The 27,628-nt window shown below is 47.6% G+C and overlaps 1 protein-coding gene across 6 annotated transcripts in view; it reads right to left on the bottom strand.

Moving 5' to 3' along the window:
- YLPM1 (YLP motif containing 1) overlaps nucleotides 1-27,628 on the bottom strand; it is a 1,323,976-nt gene that overhangs the window by 1,062,378 nt on the left and 233,970 nt on the right. For all 6 annotated transcript variants that reach the window (XR_013600905.1, XR_013600906.1, XR_013600907.1 and 3 more), the window contains exon 6: nucleotides 8,311-8,629. Coding sequence is in view for 3 of the 6 variants with exons in the window: in XM_078659897.1 (XP_078516023.1) it covers nucleotides 8,311-8,629 (319 nt within the window). In the remaining 3 variants the exon portion in view is untranslated. The remainder of the gene's footprint in view (nucleotides 1-8,310; nucleotides 8,630-27,628) is intronic.

The raw sequence follows: 27,628 nt of genomic DNA, 5'->3' as shown, positions 1-27,628 counted from the left end.
GAGTACAGCAGCTTGCTGTTTTGCTTGCACGTCTACACAGTAGTGTTTTGTGAAAGTGTGTATGGTGGTCCATGTGGCTGCCTTACAAATGTCTTCAAGAGGAATATTCCCTAGGAAAGCCATGGATGCCCCCATTTTTCTTGTAGAGTGTGCTCTTGGGGGGACGGTTAAAGTGCGTTTTGCCTTTTGATAACATATTTGAATGCATTTAACTATCCATCTGCCTATTCCGGACTTTGATATAGGATTTCCCTTGTGTTGTGGTGCAAAAGCAACAAATAGTTGCTTTGTCTTAAATGATTTAGTTCTGTCCACATAAAGTAGAGCTCTTTTTACATCTAATGTGTGTAGGGATCTCTCAGCTACTGACTGTGGATTTTGAAAGAATACTGGCAGTTCTATTGCTTGATTAATATGGAAATTGGATACGACCTTTGGCATGTACTTAGGGTTTGTTCTAAGAACCACCCTGTTGGCATGTACTTGCATGAAAGTTTCTTGGATTGTTAGTGCTTGTAATTCGCTTACTCTTCTGAGTGAGGTAATGGCAACCAAAAATGCTACCTTCCACGTTAAGAATTGTAGTTCGCATGAGTGTAGGGGTTCGAAAGGAGGTCCCATAAGTCTGGTAAGCATTATATTTAGATTCCAGACTGGGTAAGGGGGGTGCCTTGGAGGGATCACCCTTTTCAGACCCTCCATGAAGGCTTTGATTGCTGGTACTTTAAACAGTAAAAGGTGTTGCCTGTTTTGAAGGTATGCTGCTATAGCAGCGAGGTGTAGTCGTATGGAAGAGTATGCGAAGTTGCATCTTTGTAGATGCAGCAGGTAACATATAATGTGTTGTATGGAAGCGTCTAATGGGTTGATTTGGTTATTGTTGCAGTAAATAATAAATCTCTTCCATTTAGCTGCATAACACGCTTGTGTAGTTGGTCTTCTTGCCTTCCCTAATTATGTTCATGCAGTCTGGAGGCGAATTGAGGTAGCCAAACTCAGACTTCAGGATCCAGATCGCTAGGTTCCTCTGATTGGGATCTGGGTGTCTGATTTCTCCATGGTTCTGAGTTAGAAGATGGGGTGCGAGGCACAGTCTTTGATGGGGAACTACTGAAAGTTCTAGGAACGTTGTGTACCAAGGTTGTCTCGCCCATGTGGGAGCAACTAGGATTAGTGTGAGTGAGTGTTGCCGCAGTTTGCGCGCCAACAGCGGAATCAGCGTTGCTGGGGGAAAAGCGTACGCAAATCTGCCTGACCAGTTCATCCATATCGCATTGCCCTGTGACAACGGATGTGGGATCCTGGCGGCAAAGTACTGGCATTTGGACTTTTCTTTTGTGGCAAACAGGTCTCTCTCTGGGTGGCCCCACTGTTTGAAGTATGGCTGGAGAATCTCCCATTCGTGTAGTTGTTGGCTGTGCCTGCTGAGCAGGTCCTCTATCTGATTGTCCTTCCCTGGAAGATGTTCTGCTAGGAGAAAAATGTTTTTGGAAATCGCCCACTTCCATATGCTTTGTGCCAGGTGGGACAGCTGTGGAGAGTGCGTTCCTCCCTGTTTCTGGAAATAGTACATTGCGGTCATGTTGTCCGTCCGGAACAACACAGTCTTGCTGTACAAGTATTTCTGGAATGCTTTCAGGGCTAGGAATATTGCTAGAAACTCCATTTGGTTGATATGCAGTTTCTTTGTTTGGTTGTCCAGAAACCTTGTACTGTGTATTGAAGGAGATGGGCTCCCCAGCCTGTCAGTGATGCGTCCGCTGTTAGTACTAGTTGTGGAACCGGCTCTTGCAACAGTCGCCCCTTGGAAAGGTTTTGTGGCTTCCACCACTGCAGAGAGTTGGGAGCGCGACTGTCTACCAACACTAGGTCTTTTAGTTGTCCTCGAGCCTGGTTCCATTGCCGTGCTAGCCATTCTTGTAAGGGACGCATTTGAAGTATGGCATGGGGGACAATGAATATGCAGGAGGCCATCATGCCTATGAGCTGCATAAAGACTCGAGCTGGCAGAGAGTGTTGTGACAGAAATTTGCGAATAAGTATCTGCATGCTGGCTATCCTTGCTGAGTTTGGGTATGCCTTTACCACGGAGGGGTCTATAGTGGCTCCCAGATATTGTGTGTGGGATGGTTGCAGATGAGATTTTGGGTAGTTTATCGAAAACCCTAGGCTGTGTAGCAACTGAAGTGTTTGAGACATGTGTGTTGCACACTGTTGGTACGATTTTGCTTGTTTTAGCCAATCGTCTAGATAAGGGAACACATGGATGAGTTGCGTTCTGAGATGTGCTGCCACTGTCGCTAGGCATTTTGTAAACACTCTTGGAGCCGTGGTAACCCCGAAGGGCAAAACCTTGAATTGGTAGTGTTGACCTTCTATTGTGAACCTGAGATATTTTCTATGGGCTGGATGGATAGGTATGTGAAAATACGCATCCTTGAGGTCCAGTGTTGCTAGGAAGTCTCCTTGTTGTAGCAACGAGAGCACTTGATGTAGTGTGATCATATGGAAGTGCTCAGACAGTATGTATTGATTTAGGGGTCTGAGGTCCAATATTGGTCTGAGGGAACCGTCCTTCTTGGGAATAAGGAAGTATAGGGAGTATACTCCTGTCCCTTGCTGGTGGAAGGGGACTGGCTCTATGGCCCCCTTTTCCAGCATGCATTTCACCTCTTGTTGGAGCAGGGTGATGTGTTCTGTGGACATAGGACGGTGTCTGGGTGGCATGTTTGGTGGTGTAGAAGTGAGTTATAGGCAATAACCATACTGGATAATTTGTCTCACCCACCTGTCCGTGGTAATTGCGTGTCAGACAGGTAGGAACTGTTGGAGTCTGCCTTCGACTGGTGTTAGGTGGTCTGGAGGTAGCGTGATGAAGTCACTGTTTTGTGGCAGTGGAGGCTCTGGTGTTATTGCCTCCACGTCCTCTTCCCTTATTATTGTTGCCCCTATAACCTCCTCTGTTTGAGTTTTTGGTGAAGGAACCTTGTGTGTTGCTTTTGTATGAGGATGACGTCTGCAAGGTATTTCCTTGTGTAGTTGCCCTGTATGAGGAGTGTCGAAAGGAGCCTCTATGTTGCTGAAACTGTAATGCCCCCATTGATTTTGCGGTTTGTGTCTTTTTTCATTTTATCTAAAATGGTGTCGACAGCAGGCCCAAAAATGACTGGCTGGTTAAGAATGGTGGACTGCATCTCGGTCTTAAAGCCGGAAATGCGCAGCCATGCATGTCTGCGTAGTAAGACGCTAGTGTTAATCGACCTGGCTGCGGTGTCTGCTGCGTCAAGCGCACATTTGCTGGAGGCGTTTGTAATGAATTTTCCCTCCTGTATGAGGTCATCAGCTTGTGCTTTAAAAGGCTCAGGTAGGTGTTGCATTAGGCTTTCGAGCTGGTCATAATGTGCCCTGTCGTAACAAGCCAGTAGGGCTTGTGTATTAGCAATCCTCCATGAGTTGGAGGCTTGTGCTGCTACCCTTTTACCTGACGCCTCTAGCATCTTTGATTCCTTATCGGGGGGAGGTGCTTCCCCCGTTGTTTGGGAGTGTGCCCTTTTACGAGCATTAGCCACTACCAGTGAGTCTAATGGTAACTGCCCTCTGATGTAGGTAGGGTCTGTAGGGGCTGCTCTATACTTTTTCTCTATCCTGGGATTGATTACTCGTGCCCTGGCTGTATCCTTAAATATGTCAGGTGCGTGTTTTAGCACTCCCTTTAACATAGGAAGCGTTCTGACACTCTTTTCTGAAGTAGGGAAGGTGTCAAATAAGAAGTCTTCTTCGACAGGGTCATTATGCATGTCTATGTTGTGGTACTGCGCTGCCCTGTCTATGAGTTGGTTGAAGACAATGGTGTCACCAGTAGGTGACGGCTTAGTTGGATAAGAGGGAACATCAGGGATGGGATGGGTGTTGTAAGCGTCTGTTGGCTCCTCCCATGGTTCCTCTTGTGGTTGAGGATCTTGTGGAAAATCATAGTAAGGCTGTGGATCTTCCCCTGTGTTCCCCTCATTGTCCCCGTGGTGAGAAGGAGAGTAAGGAGAGTAAGGAGCAAAAGGTGTAGTAGGCATGATAGGCTGGAAAGGGATGAAGGGTCTAGAGGGAGAAGTCCCAAAGTCCTTCTTCTTCAATGAAATAGGGGAATGAGAGCCAGGGTCCAATGGCCTCTTCTTCCTGTGCAGGATTGTGACTTTACCAGTCGCTGGATTAATATATATTTTTGCTTTTTTGCTTGGTCGTCTGATGGATCTGGATGGAAGAGTTCTTCCTCTACAGTCCTTTCTTCGGCTCGTGCCTTTTTTTCAGGTCGACGGGTGATTTGGGGTCGACTGGATCTTTCGGTTCGACACGTTTCTTGTGCTCGACAGGCTTTTTTGGTTGACTGTCCTTTTCCGAGTCTATGGTTTTCTTTGGATCGACTGGTGTCTTCGGAGCACTTATTTTCAGGTTGATAGCCTTCTCCGGCCGTGCTACGGGCTTCTGTACGGCACCCTTATTGTCGGCCGGGTCGACGGTTTTCGGTACAGCGGGCTTGTTCGGGTCAGCGACCTTTTTTGGTTCGGCACCCTTTGGCTGTGTGTCTTTGTTGGGTTCGACTACCCTTTTGGGGTCAACGTTTTTTGGCTGAGCGGCCTTTTTCTGGTCGACGGCCTTCTTTGGCTCTGGAACCTTCTTAGGGATGATGGTACTTGGCCCTGGGGTCTCTGAAGGTTTTGGTTTCGATTTCGGAGCCGAGCCGGATGGCGAAACTTTTTTCTGATCTTGGCTAAGGCCTTTTGCCGATGCCTCGACCGGAGCCTTCGGTAACGGGGTAATTGGTGTCGGGGGCAGTGTACTCACGATTTGCCCCGGTGGGAACTCGTCATCGGAGTTCGAGTAGTCCTCTACGGTGACGATCTCTAGGTCCGAATCTGGAGCTTCCGGTAGTTCTTGGTCATCATCGAAGATGTTGTCCGGTTCCGGTGCTTGTCGCTGCAACTCTTGCCTAGCGGCCCGTCGGATCCGTATGGTTTTCTTCGACCGAAACTGGGCACAGGCTGGGCAGGTTTCTTCCATATGGTCTGGGGAAAGACACTTGTTGCATACTGAGTGTTTGTCAGTATGTGGTAACTTGGAGTGGCATTATGGGCACCTTTTGAACGGGCCTCTTTCCATCAACGGCAGGCTCACGTGGCGTCGAAAAGGCCCAACGGCCCGTGTCGACGACCGAGTCGAGATGGAAAGCTTGATCGAGTAGAGAGGTACCGAACGAGAACAATACCGTCGAGGTCAAAGGCCTTTTGGCCTTTTAGAAAAGTTTTGTTTCGATTCCGAAGTTGGAGTATAGGAGTAACATCCGAATTCAATGGCGGAAAAAAACAATCTGAGGATGGAGCAGATGCCCATGCGCACTGTAGTCCAGGGGAGGAGTCACCTTCCTCGTTATACTTCGAAGACTCTTCCAAGACAACAAAGTGCAATCATCCGGACTCAACATTAGGCGGCGATCTATGCACAGATATGAATTCAGCAGCCCACATGCCTCGAACATAACACATTTTGAATGGATGCATCTAGCGGATCAATTGAATTATTAGTACAATATATGACAAATCTTTTCCACTTTGCTGCATAACATGCTTTAGTGGTAGGACTTCTTGTTTCTTTAAGAATTGTCATACAATCTGGTGGTAGGTTTAGATAACTAAACTCTGACTTCAGGAGCCAAATAGCAAGGTTGAGGTCTTTGGGATTTGGATGTCTGACGTCTCCAAGGTTCTGAGAGAAAATTTGACGTTATGTGAATCTTCTGATGTGGGAACCACTGACCGTTTTAACAGTGTTGTGATCATGGCTGACAAGCCCAAGTGGGAGCTATGAGAATCAGTATGAGAAATGTCTGCCTGAGGTTCCGAACCAGAAATAGAAGGAAAGGGAGAGGAGGAAAAGGGCAAGCAAATATCCCAGACCAGTTTATAGATCGGGCATTGCCTTTGGATAGACTGAAAATCGCCTGCATGACACACAAGGCGGTACACCTAAACTCACCCGGCTACCTCGCTCAGAAACTGACAATCTCTGGGGGAATTAGAAACACAAGAGGCACAAACAATCTTCTGCTGAAACCTCGAAGATTCCGGAAGGAAAAAGCATACAAGCGCTCCTTCTCAGGATTGGCGCCTAGGATTTGGAACTCACTCCCTCCCGAAACCAGGCTTATCTCTTCCACTACACTCTTTAAAAAAAGAAGTAAAAGCTATCCTCATGGCTAAATACACTTGATCTATTATCTCGAACTCTGTTAACACCCTGCACCGATCTGTACTACATGCTTGACCCATTTACTTATTTGTATGAGTTGTCTTTTTACTCACGTGATGGGCTTTGCAGCCACCTATTTGTACTGTGTGATCTATTGACTTATTGTTTGACTATGTTCCCTCATGTACCCCTCTATGTAAAGCGCTCTGATATCTGTGAAGATCTTGTTCGCGCTATATAAAACTTTGAAAATAAATAAAATAAATAAATAGATGGTGTGGGAACCTGGAGGCGTTCTTTGGGCATGGGTGGGTACCATTTACCAGTGGCTGACCTGTGGGCAGTGATGCCAATTGGGTTTTGCATTCAATGTACAGTCTGACGTCACACAGGGGTCTTACCTGCCACCAAATGGTGGTCGACAGAGACCAAAACAAGAAAGAAAAAAGAAAAAAAACAGTCTATTCCAGGCCAACTACTAGTTGGCGGAGTAATGCACAGCATGTGAATCCAGAAAAGTATTCACGCTGCAAAACTGCTGCCCCACTGGCTAATAATTCTCCATCCTTCCCCCACAAACCCGAAGATTGCATAAAAGTGGACACCCTGGCACAGTCTTCAGATTGCTACTGAAATCAAAAGAAGACAGAAGGACTGCTCTGCTGCTCCCTGGACCAGAAAAGAGGCTGCACCAAAGACTGGACTGCAACTGTAACACAATAGGGATCCGCACAGAGGACTGTGCCTGTTGTCCCCACTCGTGGAATTAAACTCTACTTCTGCCAGGACAGATGTGACGCCAAGGACTAGTTGGCAAGGCCACTATTAATAATCAGGTTCACACAACCTAAGGAGGTCTACACCCTCCAGAGAGCAGCAGCCCAGGAATGCATGCCCGACTAACTGCAACCTGGGAAACAGCACGGCACAACCTAGGCTGCACCTTACACCTTAGAACACATGGCTCAAGTCAAAATGCACCCTGGGACACCTACCAGAAGGACTTACTTGCCATCAAGTAACCGCTGACAGTGCTGTAACTGGGAAGCCAGTGGCAACTGGACCTGCACTTGACCCCACTTATTGCTCAGAGGAGAGTCCCAAGGGTCAGAGACCACCCCTGGCGTCAAGGACACAGAGGGACATAGGAACACTCACTGTAGCTCTTCAGCATCCTGCATCAGAACGGCTTCTTTGCTAGACCATGATAGGGAATTAAAACATGAAGGAGCCCCAGACTCTTGGACTAACACCCCATTCCCAAGATGTCCACGTCCCTGTGAATGGCTCTCAACCCGTGGTGGTCATTCAGAAACTGAGCCACTTACAATTATGGCATTCTATTGAAAGAAAACTATAGAGATTTACTTACCTGTGAAAAACCATATCTACGCGTCTCAATATTTTTGGCGTCTATTTTAACATAAATATATATTTTATTTTTATAAAGTGGAACTTAATTTTGTGTGTGTCATGTTTCTCACTTATTTACTGCTTTGCTACTGCTCAATTCTTTTTCCTTTCTCTTTTGATTAAGTCTGACTGTGCCACAGCTACCGAGGATTGAGTTGAGGGTTTTATTAAAGAACAAAACTGGACCAGCTCGATATTGGCACATCATTCCATGGTGAGGACTCACAACCACACCACAAACCACTTTCCTTTAATCTGCCATAAAAGTACAGCGATTCCACAGATGGACAGAATAAACCAGCATGTGACCGTTGAAGTACCTGATGGAGAACAAACAGGAAAGGCAATTTTCAACAGGAAAAACTGATTAAATACTAATATAAATGGGGAGGTGCCCAGGCACCAATTGCCAAAGGTGGAAATGTGTGAGCTGACACAAAGAGGCAAGCGCCATAATTTAGGAGTTGTGTCCAAATACCAATTCTATACAGTGGTAGTAAACCAGTGAAACTTTCCCTCTTCCCACAGTCACATAAAGAACTCTGCTCTTTAGAATTTCAGTCAATGAGCGGGTCTTCTTGACCACCACAATTACATTCACCTCCAACTGCTTTCCCCATGTTTCAGAACAGTAATATGGAATTGTTTACTACAACTCACCACGACCATGGCCATAGTCCATCGTCTTCTGAATTGATGGCATTTTACATGGTGCAGATTTCTGTGACATGGAAGTATCTCCAAGTTTTTTCAATCCTCTCTCATCCCAAAGTCCAATAAAACTGTCCTCATCCCAGCGATCAACTTCAGACCCTGAAGAAACATTGGCAAGACCTAAGGGACCTGGGTTTAGGGCACCATCAGGGAATGGCTTTGAAGCAGAAAGTTGATTAGGAATAGGTACTTGTCCAAGTCTGTTTACAAGATCCTGACCAGGGATCCTTAGTGTTGCTGATGAGGACTGTAAGAATGGAGGGGCCTGGAAAAAAATATATCAAATCTATAATTTACAGCAGAAGAGTTTTGATGCAGAACTCAAGCATTCCCTTACACCTGGTGTGATAAAACATTGTTCATACAAAGCACATACTATTTATTAAAGTAATAGACCTTGAACAAAGTTGGAATGGACACAAAAGCAGAACTAGTGAAGTAACATTAACCAAAGAAGGATGAGTATTCTCTCTGAACCCATAAAATGCAGAATATGTTGCTGGCTGTGCGAGATTCAGTGAACATGTCTTAGAGTATACTTTTACGTAGGGAAAACATAAGATAAACTAAGAAGGATTATGTTACTTACCCTGTAAGCATCTGTTCCTGGCATGTAGAGCTGTAGATTCACATGTTTTTAATACACCTGCCCTCAGTTGTTGGGTCCGGATGTTTGCAAAATGTTTTTTCTTTGAAGAAGTCTTTAGAGTCACAAGGTAAAGCAACTCCTCTTGGTAATTGTGCACATGGGCCTCAACTCCATTGTTTTATCGCAAGAGGGTGAGAATGGAATAAGTGCAAGTAAAGAGATGTCCATGCATATAGAATATAAATGAGAAGAACAAAAGTTACTTACCTGTACACTGTGGTTCTCCAGTATTGGTGTCTTTCATAGATTCACATGCTTGAATATTCCCCGTCGAAGTGGGAGTCCCACGGTACATAACATAGCACTGTAGTAATAACATAAGCATGTATGCATTTAAGAAAGAAAAAAACAGAGTTTTTATAGATAGACAACTTGTCACTTCTATAACATATCACAGTCATTATGCTAAGTCCAAATTCAAGCTAATCAGGCATCAGCACCCTCTTAGAAGTTTCTCCCCAGAGGCTAAGGCCCTCAGATTTTCAAAGCACAAGAGTGACATGGAGCCAAGCAAAAGAAGAGAGCCTCTGAGGGGAGGAGGGTGGGTCGCATGTGAATCTATGTGAGACACCAATACTGGAGAACCACAGTTTACAGGTAAGTAACTTTTGTTCTTCTCCAGTATTGGGGTGTCTTTCATAGATTCACATGCTTGAACAAGAGTAGTGAGCAGTGGCATCAGAACCATACAAGGTACACAAGAATAAAAATGACAGCAATACCCAGTACGAAGAGACTAAAGGTATAAATAATACCAAAACAAAAAGTACCTTGTATACAGGAGGAGGGAAGCAACAGAGGCTCACCTTAAAGAGATTACGAAGGACTGCTTGTCCCACAGCTGTGTCAGCGTTGTCAGCAGCATCTAGACCAGAGGTCTTCAAACTGGAAGGCAGGCCCCCCTAGGGGGGCCTCAAGTGATCCCTGGGGGGGCGCCAGGCTCTGGCCAGAAGAAACATTATGCTTTGTTTTCAGCCTAAAAGCGCAGCAGTAACACAGTCTGTAATGGGCCATCATTAACATCCTTTGTAATTTAAATCCTGGCTGGGAGAAGGTGTCAAAAGGGAAGGGACTTCACATTTACTCCAAGACCCACACTACCATTTTGAATTTCCACACTGTGGATCCTTTGCACATTAGCAAAGGCCTGTCTCACGAGAATAGTATGTTTGGAAATCATGTATTTTTTGGATTTTTAAAACCGTGACAGAACTTAGCTGCAATGTTTAAATTTAAGTCTAGACATATTTAAACATTGCCAGTTAAATAGAATAATTGTGAAATATTTTTAGGGGGGGCCCAGCGAATTGTTTTTCTACACTGGGGTACGCGGAATCAAAAAGTTTGAAGACCACGCATCTAGACAGTAATGTCTTGTAAAGGTGTGTCTGCTGTACCATGTTGCAGCTCTGCAGATGTGCTGAAGAGGCACCCCAGCAAATAGCGCAGTGGAAGAGGAAACCTTTCTGGTAGAATGCGCTTGAACAGTTGCAGTAAGTGATTTTCCAGCTTGTTGATAGCAAAAAGCAATTGCCGTAGATATCCAGCTTGCAATGGTTTGTTTGGTGACCGGATGTCCGTTTCGCATCCGTCCGTAAAAAGTTGGTCAGTCTTACGAATAGTAGCTGTTTAAGGTAAAATTTCAGACATCTTTTGATATCTAAGTAATGAAGTGTCTTCTATGCAGGTGTTTGAGGATTAGGGAAAAATGTTTTTAAAACGACTGGTTCGTTGAGGTGGAAATCCGATGGCACTTTGGGGATAAAGACCGGAATGGTGCGGAGCAAGACTGAGTCCTTGGAAAATTGAAGAAAAGGCGGGTTAGTAGTATATGCCTATAAGTCACTGACTCGACGCGAGGAAGTGAGAGCCCGAAGTAGAGAAGTTTTCCAAGTAACATATTTTAGATTGGCCTTATGGACTGGCTCAACCGGGGGTTTCATGAGCTGTGCCAATACAATGTACAAATGCCAAGGAGGAGGCGGTCGATGAATTGGTGGAAACATCCAAAAGAGATCCCTGAAGAATTGTTGGATTACTCTGGAAGAGTAAAGAGTTGGAGCCATCTTGACGAAACCTTGAGATTGCTGCTAGAAAACGAGAGGCCTGATTTTGCCAAGTGTAATAACAAAAGCAAGAGAAACAGAGTCTTTTCCACTTGAGTCTGTATGTTTTCACAGTTGAAGCTACTCTAGCCTTAGCCAGGACCTCTCTACAATCTAAAGGAATGTCCAAATTTACAAATTCATAGTGCTCAGGTTCCAAGCTGCTAAGCGTAGAGATGCCGGGTCGGGATGACAAAATTGACCCTGATCCATGGTAAGAAGATTCAGAAGAGGGCGAAGAATGATCGGGTAGCACAGTGACAGGAACAGGAGTTCCGTAAACCAGACTTGTCAAGGCCACCTGGGTGCAATTAGAATAATGTGACAGGGTTCCTTCCTCATTTTTCGAAGAACTCTGGGGACTAGAGGTATCGGTTGAAAAGCGTAAGCATATATTTTCAACCAGTTCATCAAAAAAGCATTTCCGCATGACTCTGGTTGGGGAAGCCAACCTGCGTAGAACAGGCATTTGCGGTTCAGATGTGTTACAAACAGATCCAGATTCGGAGAACCCCATAATCGAAAAATGTGATCCAGTGTGGGTTGATGCAATTCCCACTCGTGGTTGGTCGAGGATGACCTGCTCAGGGAACTCGCAAGATTGTTTGACGCTCCCGGAACGTGCACTACTGTGAGGGCGATGTGATGTTGAATCGCCCAATCTCAAATTCGTTGAGCTTGAAGGGATAGCCGAATGGACCTTGCGCCCCCTTGTTTATGTAGTGCAGGCACGTTGTGTTGTCCATTCGGATCAACACTGAGGCTCCTTGTATGATGTAGTTGAAAGCTTTTAGAGCCAGAAAACTGGCCAGTAACTCCAGCAGATTGATGTGCCAAGTATTTTGCTGTATGTTCCACTTTCCCTTTACTGTTAGTCCCTGTAGATGTGCACCCCAACCTTCGAGAGATGCGTATGTTGTGAGAGTGAAACTTGGGAGTGTCCACAGTAGAGCTCCTTTTATTCAAGATGTGACTTGGACTGTATCATTTAAGGATCCTGAGACTTGAGCCCATTGCTTGACCAATTCCTTCTGGATAGGTCTCATTTTTAAGCGGCAATGAGGGACTAGAGGAATGCAGGAGGACAAAATCCCTAGGACAGATTTCAACTGTCGGACAGAAGCGGACTCTTTTAAACAGAGGGAGGTCGCTAGATTGTTAAGTCGTAGGCGTCTTTCTTGCGACACAAAAGCTTTTGCTAGCTTGGTGACTAGGATAGCTCCCAAGAACAATCTGTTCTGAGCAGGGAGAAAATGAGACTTGTCCAAGTTGAACGTAAGGCCCAGGGACTGGAAGAGGGACCTGCAAAATAGGGTGTGTTTGGATGCCTGTTCGAACGACCTTCAACAGGCAATCGTCTAGGTATGGAAAGATTTGCACTCCTTGTAGGCGAAGGTAAGCTGCCACCAGTGCGAGGACTTTGGTAAACACTCGTGGTGCGGAACGAAGGCCGAATGGAAGAACCTTGAATTGAAAGTCTTTTCCGGCCACTCTGAATCTGAAAAATGTCCTGTGTCTTGGCAGATTGGGAAGATGAAAATAAGCATCCTGAAGATCCAAAGTTGTCATATACTCTCCTTGGGACAGTAAAGGAAGTACCTCCTGAAGGGACAACATGCAAAATGTGTGTTTTTTAATGTATTTGTTCAGGGCACGTAGGTCCAGAATAGGCGCCATTCTCCCGACTTTCTGTATGAGGAAGAACCTCGAATAAAATCCTCTGCCCCTTTGTACTTTCGGTACCACTTCGATTGCGCCTTTTCTTAATAAAATTGTGAGTTGTTTTAAAAGTTCCTTCAGGTGGGCAGGAGGTGGACCTTTTGGTGTAGAATTGGGAGGAATCTTTACAAACTCCAAAGCATGCCCCCAGCGCACATTATCCAGAACCCATTGATCGGTGGTAATCAGTGACCATTTGGAGGAGAAGTGGGAGATTCGACCTCCGACCTTTGAAAAAGCAGGAGGAGTCAGGGACTATGAATGGCGAAAGTCATTGTTTTTTGGAGGAATCCTTTCCTCTGTAAGAGGATTTACCTCTGTATTGTCTGTAGGACGAAGACTGCTGTTGCCTGTACGATTGCTGAATCTGGGAGGAGTAACGTTGCTGTCCTTGTTTATGTTGATTGGAATTTCCTCTAAAGGAAGATGTGGAGCCACGACCTCATGCCCATGAAAAGGCTGCTTTTTAAACTGGAGAGTTCCTAGGGCACGGGCAGTATCGGTGTCCTTTTTTATTGTTTGAAGGGCATCGTCTATATGTTGGCCAAACAATGATTCACAGTCGTAAGGCATGTCCAATATTTTTGTCTGTACCTCTTGACGGAAGGACGTGGCCTTCAAATAGCCCGGCCGCCTTTATTACTTCTGCTTTTAAAGCCTCTGGTATTGGATCTACAAGGGATGATATGTCTGTAGGAGAGTAGGGTCTGCTTCCTATGGTCACCCCCACGTTTTGCTTTTGCTTTACTGGTTTTCGACTTAGATGTGGCTGTGGGCCTTCTAATCAGATCCACAGCCCAGATGCACTCTGTCTAAATTCACACCCTGTACTCTAGGTACATCCACAATTGGGAATTGGTTCACCTGGTCAGCCCCTGTAGAAGTGTACCTTAGGTACTCAGGGCATAGGTGTAACCAAGGCCTACCAGGGGCTGCAGCATGTATTATGCCACCCCTGGCTGGCCACTCAAACTGACACAACTGACTGATCACTCAGCTGGGGCAAGGTCGTGTAATCACCCCTTGCTTAGGTATAGTATTCCTATATCTACCCTTATATATAGACACACAGTAACCTATAAGTCACTCCTATGGCAGGCCTTAACAATCCTGGAGGCAGAGTGCTTGGTTATGTGTGAGATGGTGCTCTAGCATGAGCTGAGCCTGTCTGCAGCTTTCGGAACCATGTCCTTATAGCTGTTCTATGATATCGCCATATCATATACTCTTAAGTGCATTATAATCCTTGCGGTTACATGCCAACTTTGGTTTGGCTTTATCTAAACATGTCGTGTAAGGTGTCATACGCTTTGGAATACTACCCCCTCGCCAATTCTGGCGACGGGGGTAGCATTCCACCCTTCTAGAGGGAGAAGACATGTTGTTGCTGACTATCCCGGTTAAAGTTAACCAGAGCGCCAGCGTCACAAAATGGACGCTGCTGCCACAGACACAAGTCTGACCTCCTGCTGCTGGGAGTCCTTGCAGTAACGGAGGTTTGGACAATAGGTTTCCTGCCTGGAGAGGTGCGAGCACCACCCCAGACAGGACTTTGTGTATTGGGACAGGGAGGGCTGAATAGATTTGAGACACTGCCTGAGGCACACTAGCTGTTTCATGCATACCCCAGTTCAACCCGGTTGCTGGGGCACTCCAGCCCCAGCTCTGGCGCGAAACTGGACAAAGGAAAGGGGGCGTAACCACCCCCTTCCTGGTCCCCCCCATAGGAGGGACCTAGAAAGTAATCCAGCCCCTTTTAGTTGTATAAAGGTAGGAGCCGAGTCCTGAGACTTTAGATTAATCCTGGAATCGAAACTTGACATGAAACTCTGGACCTTCGACATTCTGCTGAAGCTGAAGACTGAAGAATCTCCCTTGTGGCCAAGGAGTGACTACTCTGGGCAACCAGGCACCATCCAGCAAATCAACATCTTGCTTTGTAGACACTCCCGCCGGGACCCGAGCACAGAGCCTGACAAGACCCAGACTTCCAGACGTGGAGGCGACGAGACACGTGGGACCAGACATCTTGAAAAGCCTGCAACTTGCAAACTGTGCAGCTCCAGAGGGGTCCTCGCAGCTGTGTACTGGGGATTGAGAAGCCCCGAATCCAAGCTCCACCTGCACCGAAGATCAGCCCTCCACACTCCACGAGTTCTGCGTGGGGCCCTTCTGCTTGTGTTCTGCTCGACGCGTTGTCCGGTTGCTGGCCCGTTGGCATCAGAAGCCTTCTTTGAATCCTGCGTGGGTTGCCTTTGCTAAGGCTTGTTGACTCCAATCCGGCGGTCGACCCCTCCATCTGCGAGAACCTTCGTGGGACAGCTCGCCTCCAGCACCTGGTCGTCCTCGGCGCCTCCAGGTCCGCATGGCTGAAGCTCGCCTCCAGCACCTGATTGCTCCTTGACCTTGTCTGGTTCCTTCCTGGTTCCACCCGGTCACTGGCTAGTGACCCAGACTCTGTCCCCTCTGCTTTCAGGTCCCTTTCATCCTCGATCCACCCTTGGATCCACCCGGACATCTTCCTCCTGGTCACCTGCAGCATCTTTCTTCACAGGCTCCATAAACTTCAACGGCGAAACCAGACACATCTTCACACCTATGCACCCGCTTCCTGTGGGTGAGGTAACGAGAGTACTTCGGTGCTCCCAAGGGTATTGACTATCCAAGTGTCTAGGTTTTTAGTTGTTTCCTCCTTGCTAGACCGGAAGTGTCCTAAATCCTTTTTCTAACTTCTAAGTTCCCATTGACTTAACATTGAGTCACGCGCCGCCTGTGGGCCTCCCACTCCTAACCTAAAGTTCAGATAGAGTAGCCCCAGCGATTCCCTAGGCCCTTCCTTTTCTCGTGACGTGGTTCTTATACCACTTTCTTAATATATGGTTTGCTTCGCCCCTAGGGCCTAACTGTATTTTGTGCAACTTAACGTATTCTGACTAAGTATCTTGTTATGTGCTTTGGCCTCTGTTCACATAAAGAGTTCAGAGGAGTGTGTTAGTGAACAAATACATATATATTTTATATGTATCCTGTTTGGTGTCCTTTCATTTGATATTCAAGGGGTTACATATGGTAAAACAGTTGGCTTTACACGCCCTCAAGAGTCTTTTAGCCTAAGACTGTTCTGTCCACGCTACCACTAGGATAGCTGGTCTATAAGGTTGACTTACAATCATCACCATAAGGGTTGTTTGGACTGGTGCAAGGTGTTCACTAGAATAGTGAACATCATATACCAGGCCAACTTCTCAAATTGGTTACCCTAGGGTAACATTGGCTGGTTTTCACTTGGAAATTCTTTTAAGTGTCGAGTTTCGCAACTTTGAAATATTCCTTAAAAATCTGCCGATCAACAAAATCGAAATTACTCACCTGCTATCAGGAGAGATCCCCGTGCTGTATCTTTGTGCCAAGCACTGACCCTAAAAAGTAATTACAACTGATTTTCCGATGACCTGATTTTCTCCAATAAGATAACATTGCCTGGTTTTTGCCAGAAATTTTTACAAGTGTCGATTTTCAAAACATACAAATATTCCTTAAAAATCGCCTGTGTGACAAAAACAATTTCAACTGTTTACAGGAAATGCACCAGGGATGAATCCAGCCCTGAGTAAGAAAAACATTTGTAAAGTGATTATTACATTTACTTAAAACCTCACATTGAGCTCAATGTTATAATTGTGTTTAACTTGTGTTGCATATTGCAACGACTATCTATTGCATTTAAAAGTCAACTGCTATTTGAAAGTATTCTATTGCAACATCTCATTCTGAGAAAGTATTTTTATACCTACTTGTGGTTCTAGAATAAAACAAAATATATGTTCTATACAAAACAATTGGCCTAGAGTTCAGTTCTGTGTGAGACCATTTGCTGACTGTGTACAACAAATGCTTTACACTGTCCTCTGATACTGCCTTACTGCTCAACCAAGCTACCACATTAGAGAGTAAGGTTATTGTAACATCTAACTATGAGAAAGTGCCATCTTTCTTGCATGGTATGCCCCCACTTTTTTGCTGAATTGCTGATGTACTTTGACTGAGTGTGCCCCTGGGTTCCTGTCAATCAGGTACCCAGGGCTTGTGTTCCTTCCCTAAAACTGTGTTGAAGCTAAAAACGCAATTGGCATCTCTGTCCACATGTCTGCCCCTGGTAAATGGTATCCTAGGTACCCAGGGCATTGTGACCACAGAAGACCCCGAAGGGCTGCAGCACGTATTGTGGCACCCTTAGGGGCCCCGCACCATGACACACACACAGCCTTTGCAGGCTGAGTGTCCTGGTGCACAACTAAACAACGAATCGACATGGAACACATCCCTGTGTGCCATGCCCGCAAACCCACTGCCCTGGCATACATCAGCCACCCCTCTAGCTGGGTGCACTATGCCAGTGGTGTGGGCTCAGGTGCATGAGCCCTGTGCCCCTCCAATACCCAGGGCTATTCCTGGGCACTGTAAGTGCAATGATGACATTAAGAGTATATGGTGCTGGGAGGTTGTCATTACAAACTCCACAGCACCATAATGGCTACACTGAAGACTGACAAGTTTGATTCTCAACCTGCTCTGGGGGCTTGATTACTCCGACCCGAGGCTTGTGCTCGATTTCCTCCTTCACGCCCCAGTCCGACACGGTGATTAGCACCGTTGCGCGGAGGGTGAGGAAGGGTAGAGACATGCACTTCCGGTTGGCTGGGGGGCCGGTTAGCAGTCCAGTCGTCATTCCCTGCTGAGTCCTTCAAGGATAAAAAGCTCATGCTTAAGCGACCACGCAGCGAAGGTGCGCCAAAGGCAAGCCTATCTGCACCCGTCCGCGGCCGTACGGGGACCGGGGCCAAAACCCCTGGCCGGACAACGGTAAGAATACAATACAACACGGCAGAGCTGCAGGCACTGTGCCCCCTTATAGCTAGCAGGCACAGCATGATGGTCACTCAAGATGGTGCCTGCAGCCACTGCTCGTTCAGGTGGAACATTGATCACATAAGGCAGTTAGGGAATGATGAACTCTGCTGTGGGCTACTTAATTGTAGATCCCCAAGTAAACATAAAATTGAAATCTCTGACTTGCTCTCGGACAGAAAGCTTGATCTCCTGTTTCTTACGAAGACCTGCCTAGAGGCCGATTCCGAGCCAGATATCCTAGTGGCACTCCCCCCAGGCTATACAATAGCCAGAATCTATAGGGCGACAGGCAGAGGAGGAGGGATAGCGGTTATCTTTAAACCTCCCATTGAATGCTTTCTCGAACCATTCACGATATGTGACAGCGAGGCGGGCTCCTTTACACCCAAAATTAGCCCCAACCTTACGGTGAAAGGGCTTTTGGTCTTTAGACCTCCTGGCCCCCCCAACACGTTTTTTGCCCAGTTTGGTCGAGGGTATCGCCCACCTGGCTTTAAGACATGATAAGCTTTTAGTACTGGGCGATCTGAATCTTCATTTGGAGGTTCCTTTGAATAAGGGGGCATGTGACCTACGCCAAGATCTTCTGTCACTCCATTTGATCATGAAATCCTGTGCCCCTACACATCAGCACGGACACTTACTTGATCCTGTGTTCGCCAGCTGGGAGAATGTAGGAGTAACCACCCCCCTTCCTGTTCCCTGGTCGGATCATTTTCTGGTCCCCTTTGTGGTGAGGGAGCCAGAGATCGGAGGCCAGGAAAGAGCTACTTGTAATCACCCACGCAGGAAATGGAAACATTTTGTGCGGGATGATTTTAATAGAGCGCTTACTTTGGGTGGGCCCCCTGGAGGCACAGATAGTGAAACTGCCTGCTTGAATTTGGAGAGGCGCATAGATAACGCTCCTAATACGGTGGCCCGTTCCTCTCTAATAAACTGATGGGCAGGGCACAAATCTGCACCTTGGTTCACCACAGCTCTGCGTCTCGCTAAGGCTGAATGTGAACGGCTGGAGAGGCAGTGGAGAAAGGGATTTTTGTGCCAGAATAGATTGAAATACAGTGAGGAACAAAACAAATACTATGGTGTTATTAGGCGGGCTAAAGCCACCTACTATCAGGCTAGAATTGGGACGGCGGAAAACTCTACAAAAGAACTCTTTAAAATATACAAGGAGATTTCCTCCCTCGCAGCTACTGCCGCGCCAATAGTTGGCTCGGCCGAGTCATGCAACCGGGTGGCAAATTATTTCTCGGAGAAGGTGGAGAAAATCTACTCCTCCTTTTCAGGGACTGTAAGGCGGGGCATGAAATTTGAGGAAAAGGCTGGAGAAGCTGAGGCAGGTCGGGGACTGAACAATTTCACTGTTCCGTCCCTGGAGTCTCTCAGTAAAATCTGTCTCAGCATTAAGTCTGACTCACCCAGAGACCCCGCCTCACCTAAATTGCTGGGTGAGAGTATGGAGATTCTTGAGCCGTACATTAGGCATGTTTTGAAGGTCTCGTTTAGTTCGCACAGATTGCCAGGGAGATGGAAAAGAGCTATCGTTCTACCACTCCAGAAAAAGTCCAACATTAGTCAAGACATACTGGAAAATTTGCGACCTATCTCGCTCTTGCCATATTTGGTAAAGGTAGCAGAGAAGGTGGTAAATCTGCAGCTTATGACTCATATTGAGGAATCTAGACTCCTACACCAGTCTCAATCGGGCTTTTGGGCTTTTCATTCCACGGAGTCCGCACTACTGCTTGCCACGGAATCCATCAGACAGGGGGCTGATGCTGGGCATACTATGGCCCTGATTATGCTGGACCTGAGTGCCGCCTTCGACACTGTAGCCCACTACACCTTGCTGCAGTGTCTGAACAAGGGCGGTGTCACAGGCCCGGCCCTGAAATGGTTGAAGTCCTTCCTGGTAGATCGTAGTTTTCAGGTGAGACAGTGAGCACACTACTCCAAGGACATCAAATTGGAGCAGGGCTTGCCTCAGGGCTCTGCCCTGAGCCCTACCCTGTTCAACCTGTACGTAACTCCTTTGGCGGAGATAGCAAAGCGTTTTGGAATTGGGGTAGTCTCCTATGCCGACTATACCCAGCTGGTGATCTCCCTATCTCAGGCACCGCACGTGGCAGCCTCTAATTTCAGGGCATGCATGCAGGAGCTTGCCTCCTGGATGGCTAAGAACTGCCTGAAACTCAATGGCAACAAGACAGAGGTGCTTGTGTTATGGGGTGATTCGTCAGTTGGACGTCATCTTGGTGGCCTCAGAGTCTGGGCCCTACTCCTATACCATGCACCCAGGCGAAAAATCTTGGGGTTTGGCTGGACTCCACTCTTTCTTACGAAGTGCACATCAGACGTGTAGTGGGGAAATATTTGGTATCCTCAAAAATGTATGTAAAACGATGGATCTCCTTCCGATAGAGGCTAGGAAGACGCTGGTGCACGCCCTTATCACATCTCACCTAGACTATGGCAACATACTCTCCTTGGCGCCAATGCTAAATGTCTTGGGAGATTGCAGGTTGTGCAGAATGCCGCCGCACGGCTGGTACTCATGCAGCCTAGGAGGGCTGCCTCCAAAAGAGCCCTGGATACGCTGCACTGGCTTCCAGTAAGGAAAAGAGTGATGTTTAAGGCATTATGTACATGCCATCGCATCACCCAGAACACTGGTCTTTCATATTTATGGGATCTTGTCACCAGCTATGCGCCTGGAAGGTCCTTGAGCTCTAGTGGAACTGGCCTGCTGAAAGTGCCGAAGGTGAAGAAGGCCAGAATGGGAGGCAGATCCTTCCGGTTCTTGGCAGCCCAGAACTGGAACAAACTCCCTTTAAAACTCCGGATAGAGATTTCTGAAGCTAAGTTTAGGAAGGCGCTTAAAACATATTTGTTCTCAGGTTAGCCTGCCAGGCGCCTTGGACCGTGGTCTGGGCCGCTGCCACTTCTCTCACGCCAGCGCGGGGACACGCCGGGATGGCGTAACCAGGCGCTTTATAAATCCCTTTATTATTTTCAGCACATTGAACCCACGCGGATGCCAGTGTGGGATTTAATGTAGAATGCACTACAGAGGGCATCTTAGAGATGCCCCCCTGAAATCTAACCGACAATCCATGTCTTGTCTGAGAGGCTGCCACACAGCAGACATGTTGCTGGACCCCTGGGAGGAGAGCCCCCCCCCCCCCCCCGCTCTCCTGGGCCTGCAACAATGCACATCCTGGGCGTGGTGCTAGGTCTCCTCCGAATGGATGGGCAGGATGAAGCTTCAAAGGCATGCCGCCTTTGTGAGCTTCTCCAGGCCGCTTGCTGTACTCATCAACTGGCTCCCACCAGTTCTGACCCCCACTCTGGCGGTAAACCCGTCAGGAAGGGGAGTGTGTCAGCCTGTGCCAACTGCACCCCTCAAATGGGAGAGGCAAGGTGAAGCACAACTCCGGGCTCCGACCATCTTGAAGATGGGGAGCCCTGCCCAATCAGGGATAGGCTCCTGTCCCACTCCCACAGGAGAGGAGCAGGATAGGGGGTGTACTCACCCCAGGACATGGACCTATTGGTCCCTGCCCTTCCCCTACCTGTAACGCCCCTAAAGTTAGTATTTAGGGGCACCCTGAACCCTCCTTCAGATCCCGATTTCGAAACAAGAAAGAAGACCAAGAAGACCACCTACCATGCAGCTGCTAACAAGACAACGACAACAACTGACTTGGCCCCAGCCCAACAGACCTGTTGATCCTTGAACCTGCTCCTGCTAAATCCCAGTGTCTCCGGCGGACAGAATCCATGAGAACCCCGGAGGACCTTCCTGCCTTGATCTTCTTAGAGACTGGGATTCCCATGAGCAGTGGCTCTCCTCAAACAGCAATACCCCTGGTGCCAGCCAGGAACCGCAAATCCTGCACACTCTGCACCCGCCGAGCCCGGCCTGTGCCTGAGTGAACAAAGACTGAGGACGTCCCCCCAGCGATTAGGACCTGGAATCCAGTGCCCAAGGACCCTCCTCGACAAACCAGACGTCTACAGCCTCAGAACCAGGGACCCCTCCAACCCCGACCAGCAGAGGGTAAGATTTCCCGATGTCAAAAGACACCCCTGCACCCGGCGCCCTTCGGCCCCCATGTGCCCACCTATCCTTCAAGATCCCAAATTAGCCCTCTAAGTGTTGGTCACTCCAGAAGATCCTCCATCCAAGCCTGCAGCCTTTGTTCCCTTTTGAAGATCTCCATTGAATAACATTGAGCGCCTGACGGCTCAAAAGCACCCTGCACCCAGCCGCCCGAGTGCCCCTGGCAGTGCAACCTTTGTCCTATCCTACTTCCACCTTTGCCCTGAGCCAGTGACCAGGAGCCCAGCTCTCACAGCCGCTTGACCAGCTTGCCAGCAGCCACCAATCGAAGGCCCCCTGCCTCTCTTTGGATAATATTGGGCCTAACTACCTCTGCACTCGGCTGCCCCTGTGCCGCTGAGGGTGTACCAATTTTATCTACTTGACCCTGGGAGCCCCCGACTATGCCCAGAACCTTAACTTTGTCAGTCGAGTACCTACCTAAAAGTCGACAACTGACTTTTCTTCCATAAGCTAGCAATGACTGGTTTCACTTGGAAATTCTTCTAAGTGTGGAGTTTTGGAATTTTAAAATATTTATCTAAAATCAGCCTAACTACGAATTCCGATTCACTCACCTGGTATCAGGAGAGACCTCAGTACTGACCCTGAAGAAAACAAGTTACTTACCAGCAATTTTGGTTCCCCAGTATTGGTACTTTCATAGATTCCCATGCTTTGTATCATTCCCCCGTCGTCGGAATGGGAGCCTCGGTAAAATAAAAAATACCATAGCAGTAGGTACAAAAGTGAAAGACAGGCCTAGGCCTCATCTCATTTTGTAGCCTATCCGCCTCTTTTTGTAAAAGAGACCAAAAAATTGCAACAATCAATCAGAGTAGCCTCACCCCTTAGAACCCTCCTGAGAGAGCCCCAGAGCCTCAGATTTTCGAAGCCGTTGTGTAAAAGTAATCATGTTTGCTGAAGGCTGAGCTTTCCCAGGGGGAGGCGGGTGGGCGCATGGGAATCTATGAAAGTACCAATACTGGGGAACCAAAGTTACAGGTAAGTTACTTGTTTTCTTGCCCCAGTATTGGACTTTCATAGATTCCCATGCTTTGTATTAGAGTAGCTAGCGGTAAGCAACAAATGCACATTTTGTTACATGCATATCAGCACATCACAGAATAAGTATATCATAGTTAGTCAAACAGTTTGAAACCATAGATAGACAATATTATCAGATACAAAATGTGCAATAAAGGAAGGAGGGATAGAAGGGAAAGCTCACCGCTCACTGGAATAGATTCTTCAGGACTGCTTGTCCGACTGCTGTATCACTCCTTGTGGAAGAGTCCAAACAGTAGTGCTTTGTGAATGAATGGGCACTGCTCCATGTAGCTGCCCTACAAATGTCCTTGATAGGGACGCCAGAGAACAGAGTCGTAGATGATGACACAGATCTCATAGAATGCGCTTTGATCCGTCCCCTCAGCGGCTTCCCTGCCGCCTGATGACAAATGAATTGTGCTGGCAATCCAACGCGATATCCCCAGCTTTGATAGGGGCAAACCTTTCCTTGGAGCGCTAAAAGCAACAAAAAGTTGCAGTCTTCCTGAAATCTTTCGTACGTAGGAGATAAAATTTCAGGCATCTTTGGACATCCAAAGTGTGGAGAGATCTTTCCGCCAGAGATGAAGGACGAGGAAAGAAAGACTTTAGTACTATAGGCTCATTTAGGTGAAAATCCGAAGGAACTTTTGGGATAAATTTTGGATTTGTCCTTAGGATCAAGGAGTCCTTCTTGAACTGTAAGAAAGGTTCAACAATTGTGAGCTTGAAGTTCCCCAACCCTCCTAGCTGACGTTATCGCTAGAAGAAAAGCAATCTTCCATGACAAAAACTTCATGTCTGCTTTATGTATAGGTTCAACGGGGGCCCTCATGAGATGGGCAAGGACCAGGTTAAGTTGCCATACTGGAGGAGGAGGTCTAACCGGAGGGAAAGCCCTGAATAGACCCTTCAGGAACTGTTTGATGACCCTCGCGGACCAAAGAGAAGGGCCAGAGGTTGTTCGTCTGAACCTAGAGATCGCTGCCAGATGTACCTTAATGGAAGAATATTGACCTGGCCAAAGACAATATGTAAGGTAAGATCTTATGAGGAGCCGAAGTAAATGAATTCAGATTTTCCTTTTGGTACAATGGCAAAAATGCTTCCATTTTGCGCGATAGGTCCTGTTTGTACTAGGGGCCCGAGTTTGAGCTAAAATGTCCTTGCAATCTTGAGGGATATCTAAAGCTCTGAACTCCCAGTGCTCAGGAGCCAAGCTGTCAATTGCAGAGAACTGTGGTCTGGATGCATTACTTGGCCCTAGGACATCGTCAGCAGGGTAGGAATGGGACGTAGGAGAATTTGTTGATCCTGAGACAGAAGGAGGAGCTCTGTGAACCAAAATTGGCGGGGCCAAGCTGGGGCTATTAAACTCATGGTGCAGGGTTCCGTCTTGAGTTTCCTCAGTATCCTTGGTATCAGGGGAATTGGTGGAAAGGCGTAAAGAAATGTGCCTGACCAGGCTATCGCAAAGGGCATTCCCCAACGACTCCCGATGGGGATCCCTGCTTGCGTAGAATTGGCATTTCTTGTTTTCTGGGGTCGCGAACAGGTCTATAAAAGGAGTGCCTCAACGAGACAATATTCCTTCGAGAGTTCTCTGATCCAATTCCCATTCATGGGAAACCGATCTTAGGCGGCTCAATGAGGCCTTTCTCAATATTGCTTTTCGTAGTCCACCACCTTACTGCCTTCATGACCGGAGTGATCTTTATCTTGTCTTCGAAAGATCCCTCTGCTTGACGCCATTGCAAGTCTAGTTGCTCTTGGGGGAAGCAAGATGGCGGCTGAGTGAGAGGAGCCACGGAGCAGCAGCGGGATGCGGTGCAACGTATCCCCCAAAATCCCCCCCCCCCCCGCGGGAGTAACCACTAGTCACTCACGGCCTCTTGTTGGTTTCCTATCGGTGAAGCCTGAAGCCCTGCCTCACTCATGTTGGTTTGTTGCTGCTGCAGTAAGGTAGCGCGTTTCGATGAAACCCGCAGGTGGAAGCAATCTCCTGGAACAGTCGGAGCTGCCGGGATTCTGAGGCTGGTAACTGCCGCGTTAACGCTCTGGGCTCGGAATCGCCAGCGTGTTGGGCGAAGTACTGTGGCGGATCAGCCCAGAGGGAAGGAAGTGCTTTGCCGTAACGGAGACGGCTGGCGAGGACGGCACACTGAGCAGACCGCAGAAGACATGGCCCCAAAAACAACCTCCGGAGCGTCGGCAAAAGCAGCAGCTGCTGCAAAGAAGAAAGCGCAGGCAGCACAGGCTGCTCAAGCTGCTCAGGGCGTCCAGGGAGCGCCTACCACTGGGCACACACATGAAGGCATACCTGAGGTGGATCCCCCGATGGAACAAACATACGCCCGAACCAACCAAAAAGGGTAAACAATTTCGGAGTTGCTTGTCCGTAGTGGTAAAAGCCATAAGAACGCGATGGTGCCTCACTCATCAACTAAGGAGGTAATTAAAGATTCAGGTACTGGCGCTTCATGTACGCCTCTGCAGGGGGTTGTTGAATGTCCATCAATAGAACAGGATGCTGTACTTTCTGTCGACTTTCCTGATGCAGGGGGAGAAGCTGTAATTCAGGGGACCCCCGAGCTCACTAGGACAGGGACAGATGGTCAAAACCAAGACAGCGGACTATAATCAGCAAAGATGTTACTGGCAAGGCTTTATCTCAAACACCATGTATAACTGAACCGTTGAACAACGAGGTATCAGAGGTTGTTACGGGTCAGGAGCTGGTGAAAGGGGATGATGGCAGGGAGAAAGATATTACATTGCTATGTCCTCCTCTTGCTTTGATGACTCTAATGGACGGCATGGAGAGTGAACAGGAAAAGGAGAAGGACAGCAGTGAATGCTTTTATTCCCGGACTGAAGAGGCAGAGTGGTCTGACGATGAGAGGAGCTCTTCTTTAGAGGGCAGTAACATAGAATCGGATAGCGATCTGGAACAGACCCCCCCAGTACGGCTAAAAGATCTGCTGCTCAGGATAATGTTCATGCTCATCCACATAAGGATCTGGTCTGGGATCATTCCTCAGCCCTGCCACTTCAGGGCAGTCTTAATGTCGAGGTACCAGTCTCTCACCCTCCCCTGTTGGACGTTATTTACCAGACTATTCTTACGCACAGGGAAGAAGCCAGACAGGACACTAAGAAATCACAGGCAGCAATGCGAAAACTCCAAGGTGTTGTCAGAAAACTGTCAAAGGCTCATGCCAATGTTGGGGATAGGGTTACAAACTTAGAAGAACGGATCGTGGCGACTGAATCAGAAGCTGCTGCGGCTTCACTTAAGGTTGACTCCCAGGCCACTCAGGTTGCTGATATCCAGTGGAAGCTGGAGGACATGGAGAACAGGCTAAGGCGCAATAACCTACGGGTACTGGGGGTTCCGGAGGGGGTCGAGGGGTCAGATATCAGGGCCTTTATGATCAATCTATTCAAGAATGCATTCCCGGAGCTCTCAGATTGGAACTGGTCATCTGAAATCCAGAGAGCCCATCGTACCCAGTTTAAAGTGCGCCCAGGGGCAGCTAGTGATAAGCCAAGGGCAGTTTTAATTTTTCTAGGTAACTTCATCCTCAGGCAAATTATATCTGACAAGGCTAGACCCGACGCAAGAAGAACCAGTGAGGGCCTGTCTTTTTTGGTCAGACCTGATTTCTGCCATGCAACGGTTGAGAGGCGATGGAGACTCCGGCAGATGATCAAGCCTTTTCAGGACAAGCACATGCAGGTTTACTTAGTAAATCCAGCACAACTCAAGGTTGTGAGGGATGGCAAGACTCAATATTTTTCGTCTGAGGTGAAGGCAAGGGAGTTCCTGGACTCTTTGTGATTTATAAACCTGAGGGGGGGGGGGGGGGTGGTGGGGGAATTGATGAGTGATTAGAAGGTCGCTAGGAACTTTTTACATCAGTAAGCAGGGATGTAAGGCCTGGACATGTCATTGGTTTCTATTTTTTTTGTGTATTTGGTATAGGTGATTGTTTCTCTTGCATGTTGGTTATTTGTTTTCTTCTATTTTCTCTTACATTGAGCTTGGTGGGGGGTCAGCCGCTATCCCACGCATCCGTATATCCACCATGGGGGGCAGATCCTTCTACCTAGCGGCCAAGACCTGGAATTCTCTCCCCACCCACCTCCGCCTTACCCAGAACCACCTCTCCTTCAGAAAACAACTAAAAACTTGGATATTCGATAAGTAAATGCACCCCCCTCCCCCAAGCGCCTTGAGACCCTCTGGGTGAGTAGTGCGCTATATACATTTCTGAACTTGAACTTGTTTTTGAAAACAGTAGTTGCACCCACGCACCATGCTGCTGCACCTATCCATCAACGCACAGACCTCGGTCTGAGCGCTTCCAGAGGGAGGGGTGAAGGGGAGGGAGATCGGGGTGGGTTCCAAGGGGGGGAGTTGGGGTTACAGGTGGTGGGGTGGGGGGGCGGGGAAAAGCATAAACAAAAAAAATTGAAAATATGCGGTATAAAGGTCGGATTTGTGGGGCATAATGTATGCAGTATGGAAAATGTTCTTATCCAATCCTGGGTAATAAGAACTAAGACGGTCGAAAAATAAAGATGTCAAGTCTTAGTATATATTCGGTCAACATAGGGGGGCTGAACGACTGGAGAAAAAGAGCCAGACTGGCGGAGTTCGTCAAGTCTGAACCCATCGATATCTTGTGCATGCAGGAAACGCATCTGCCTTGGGCGAAA

Source organism: Lissotriton helveticus, chromosome 9 (genome assembly GCF_964261635.1).
Source record: "Lissotriton helveticus chromosome 9, aLisHel1.1, whole genome shotgun sequence".
NCBI classification, from domain to species: domain Eukaryota; kingdom Metazoa; phylum Chordata; class Amphibia; order Caudata; family Salamandridae; genus Lissotriton; species Lissotriton helveticus.
This window is presented reverse-complemented; position numbering and strand designations above follow the sequence as displayed.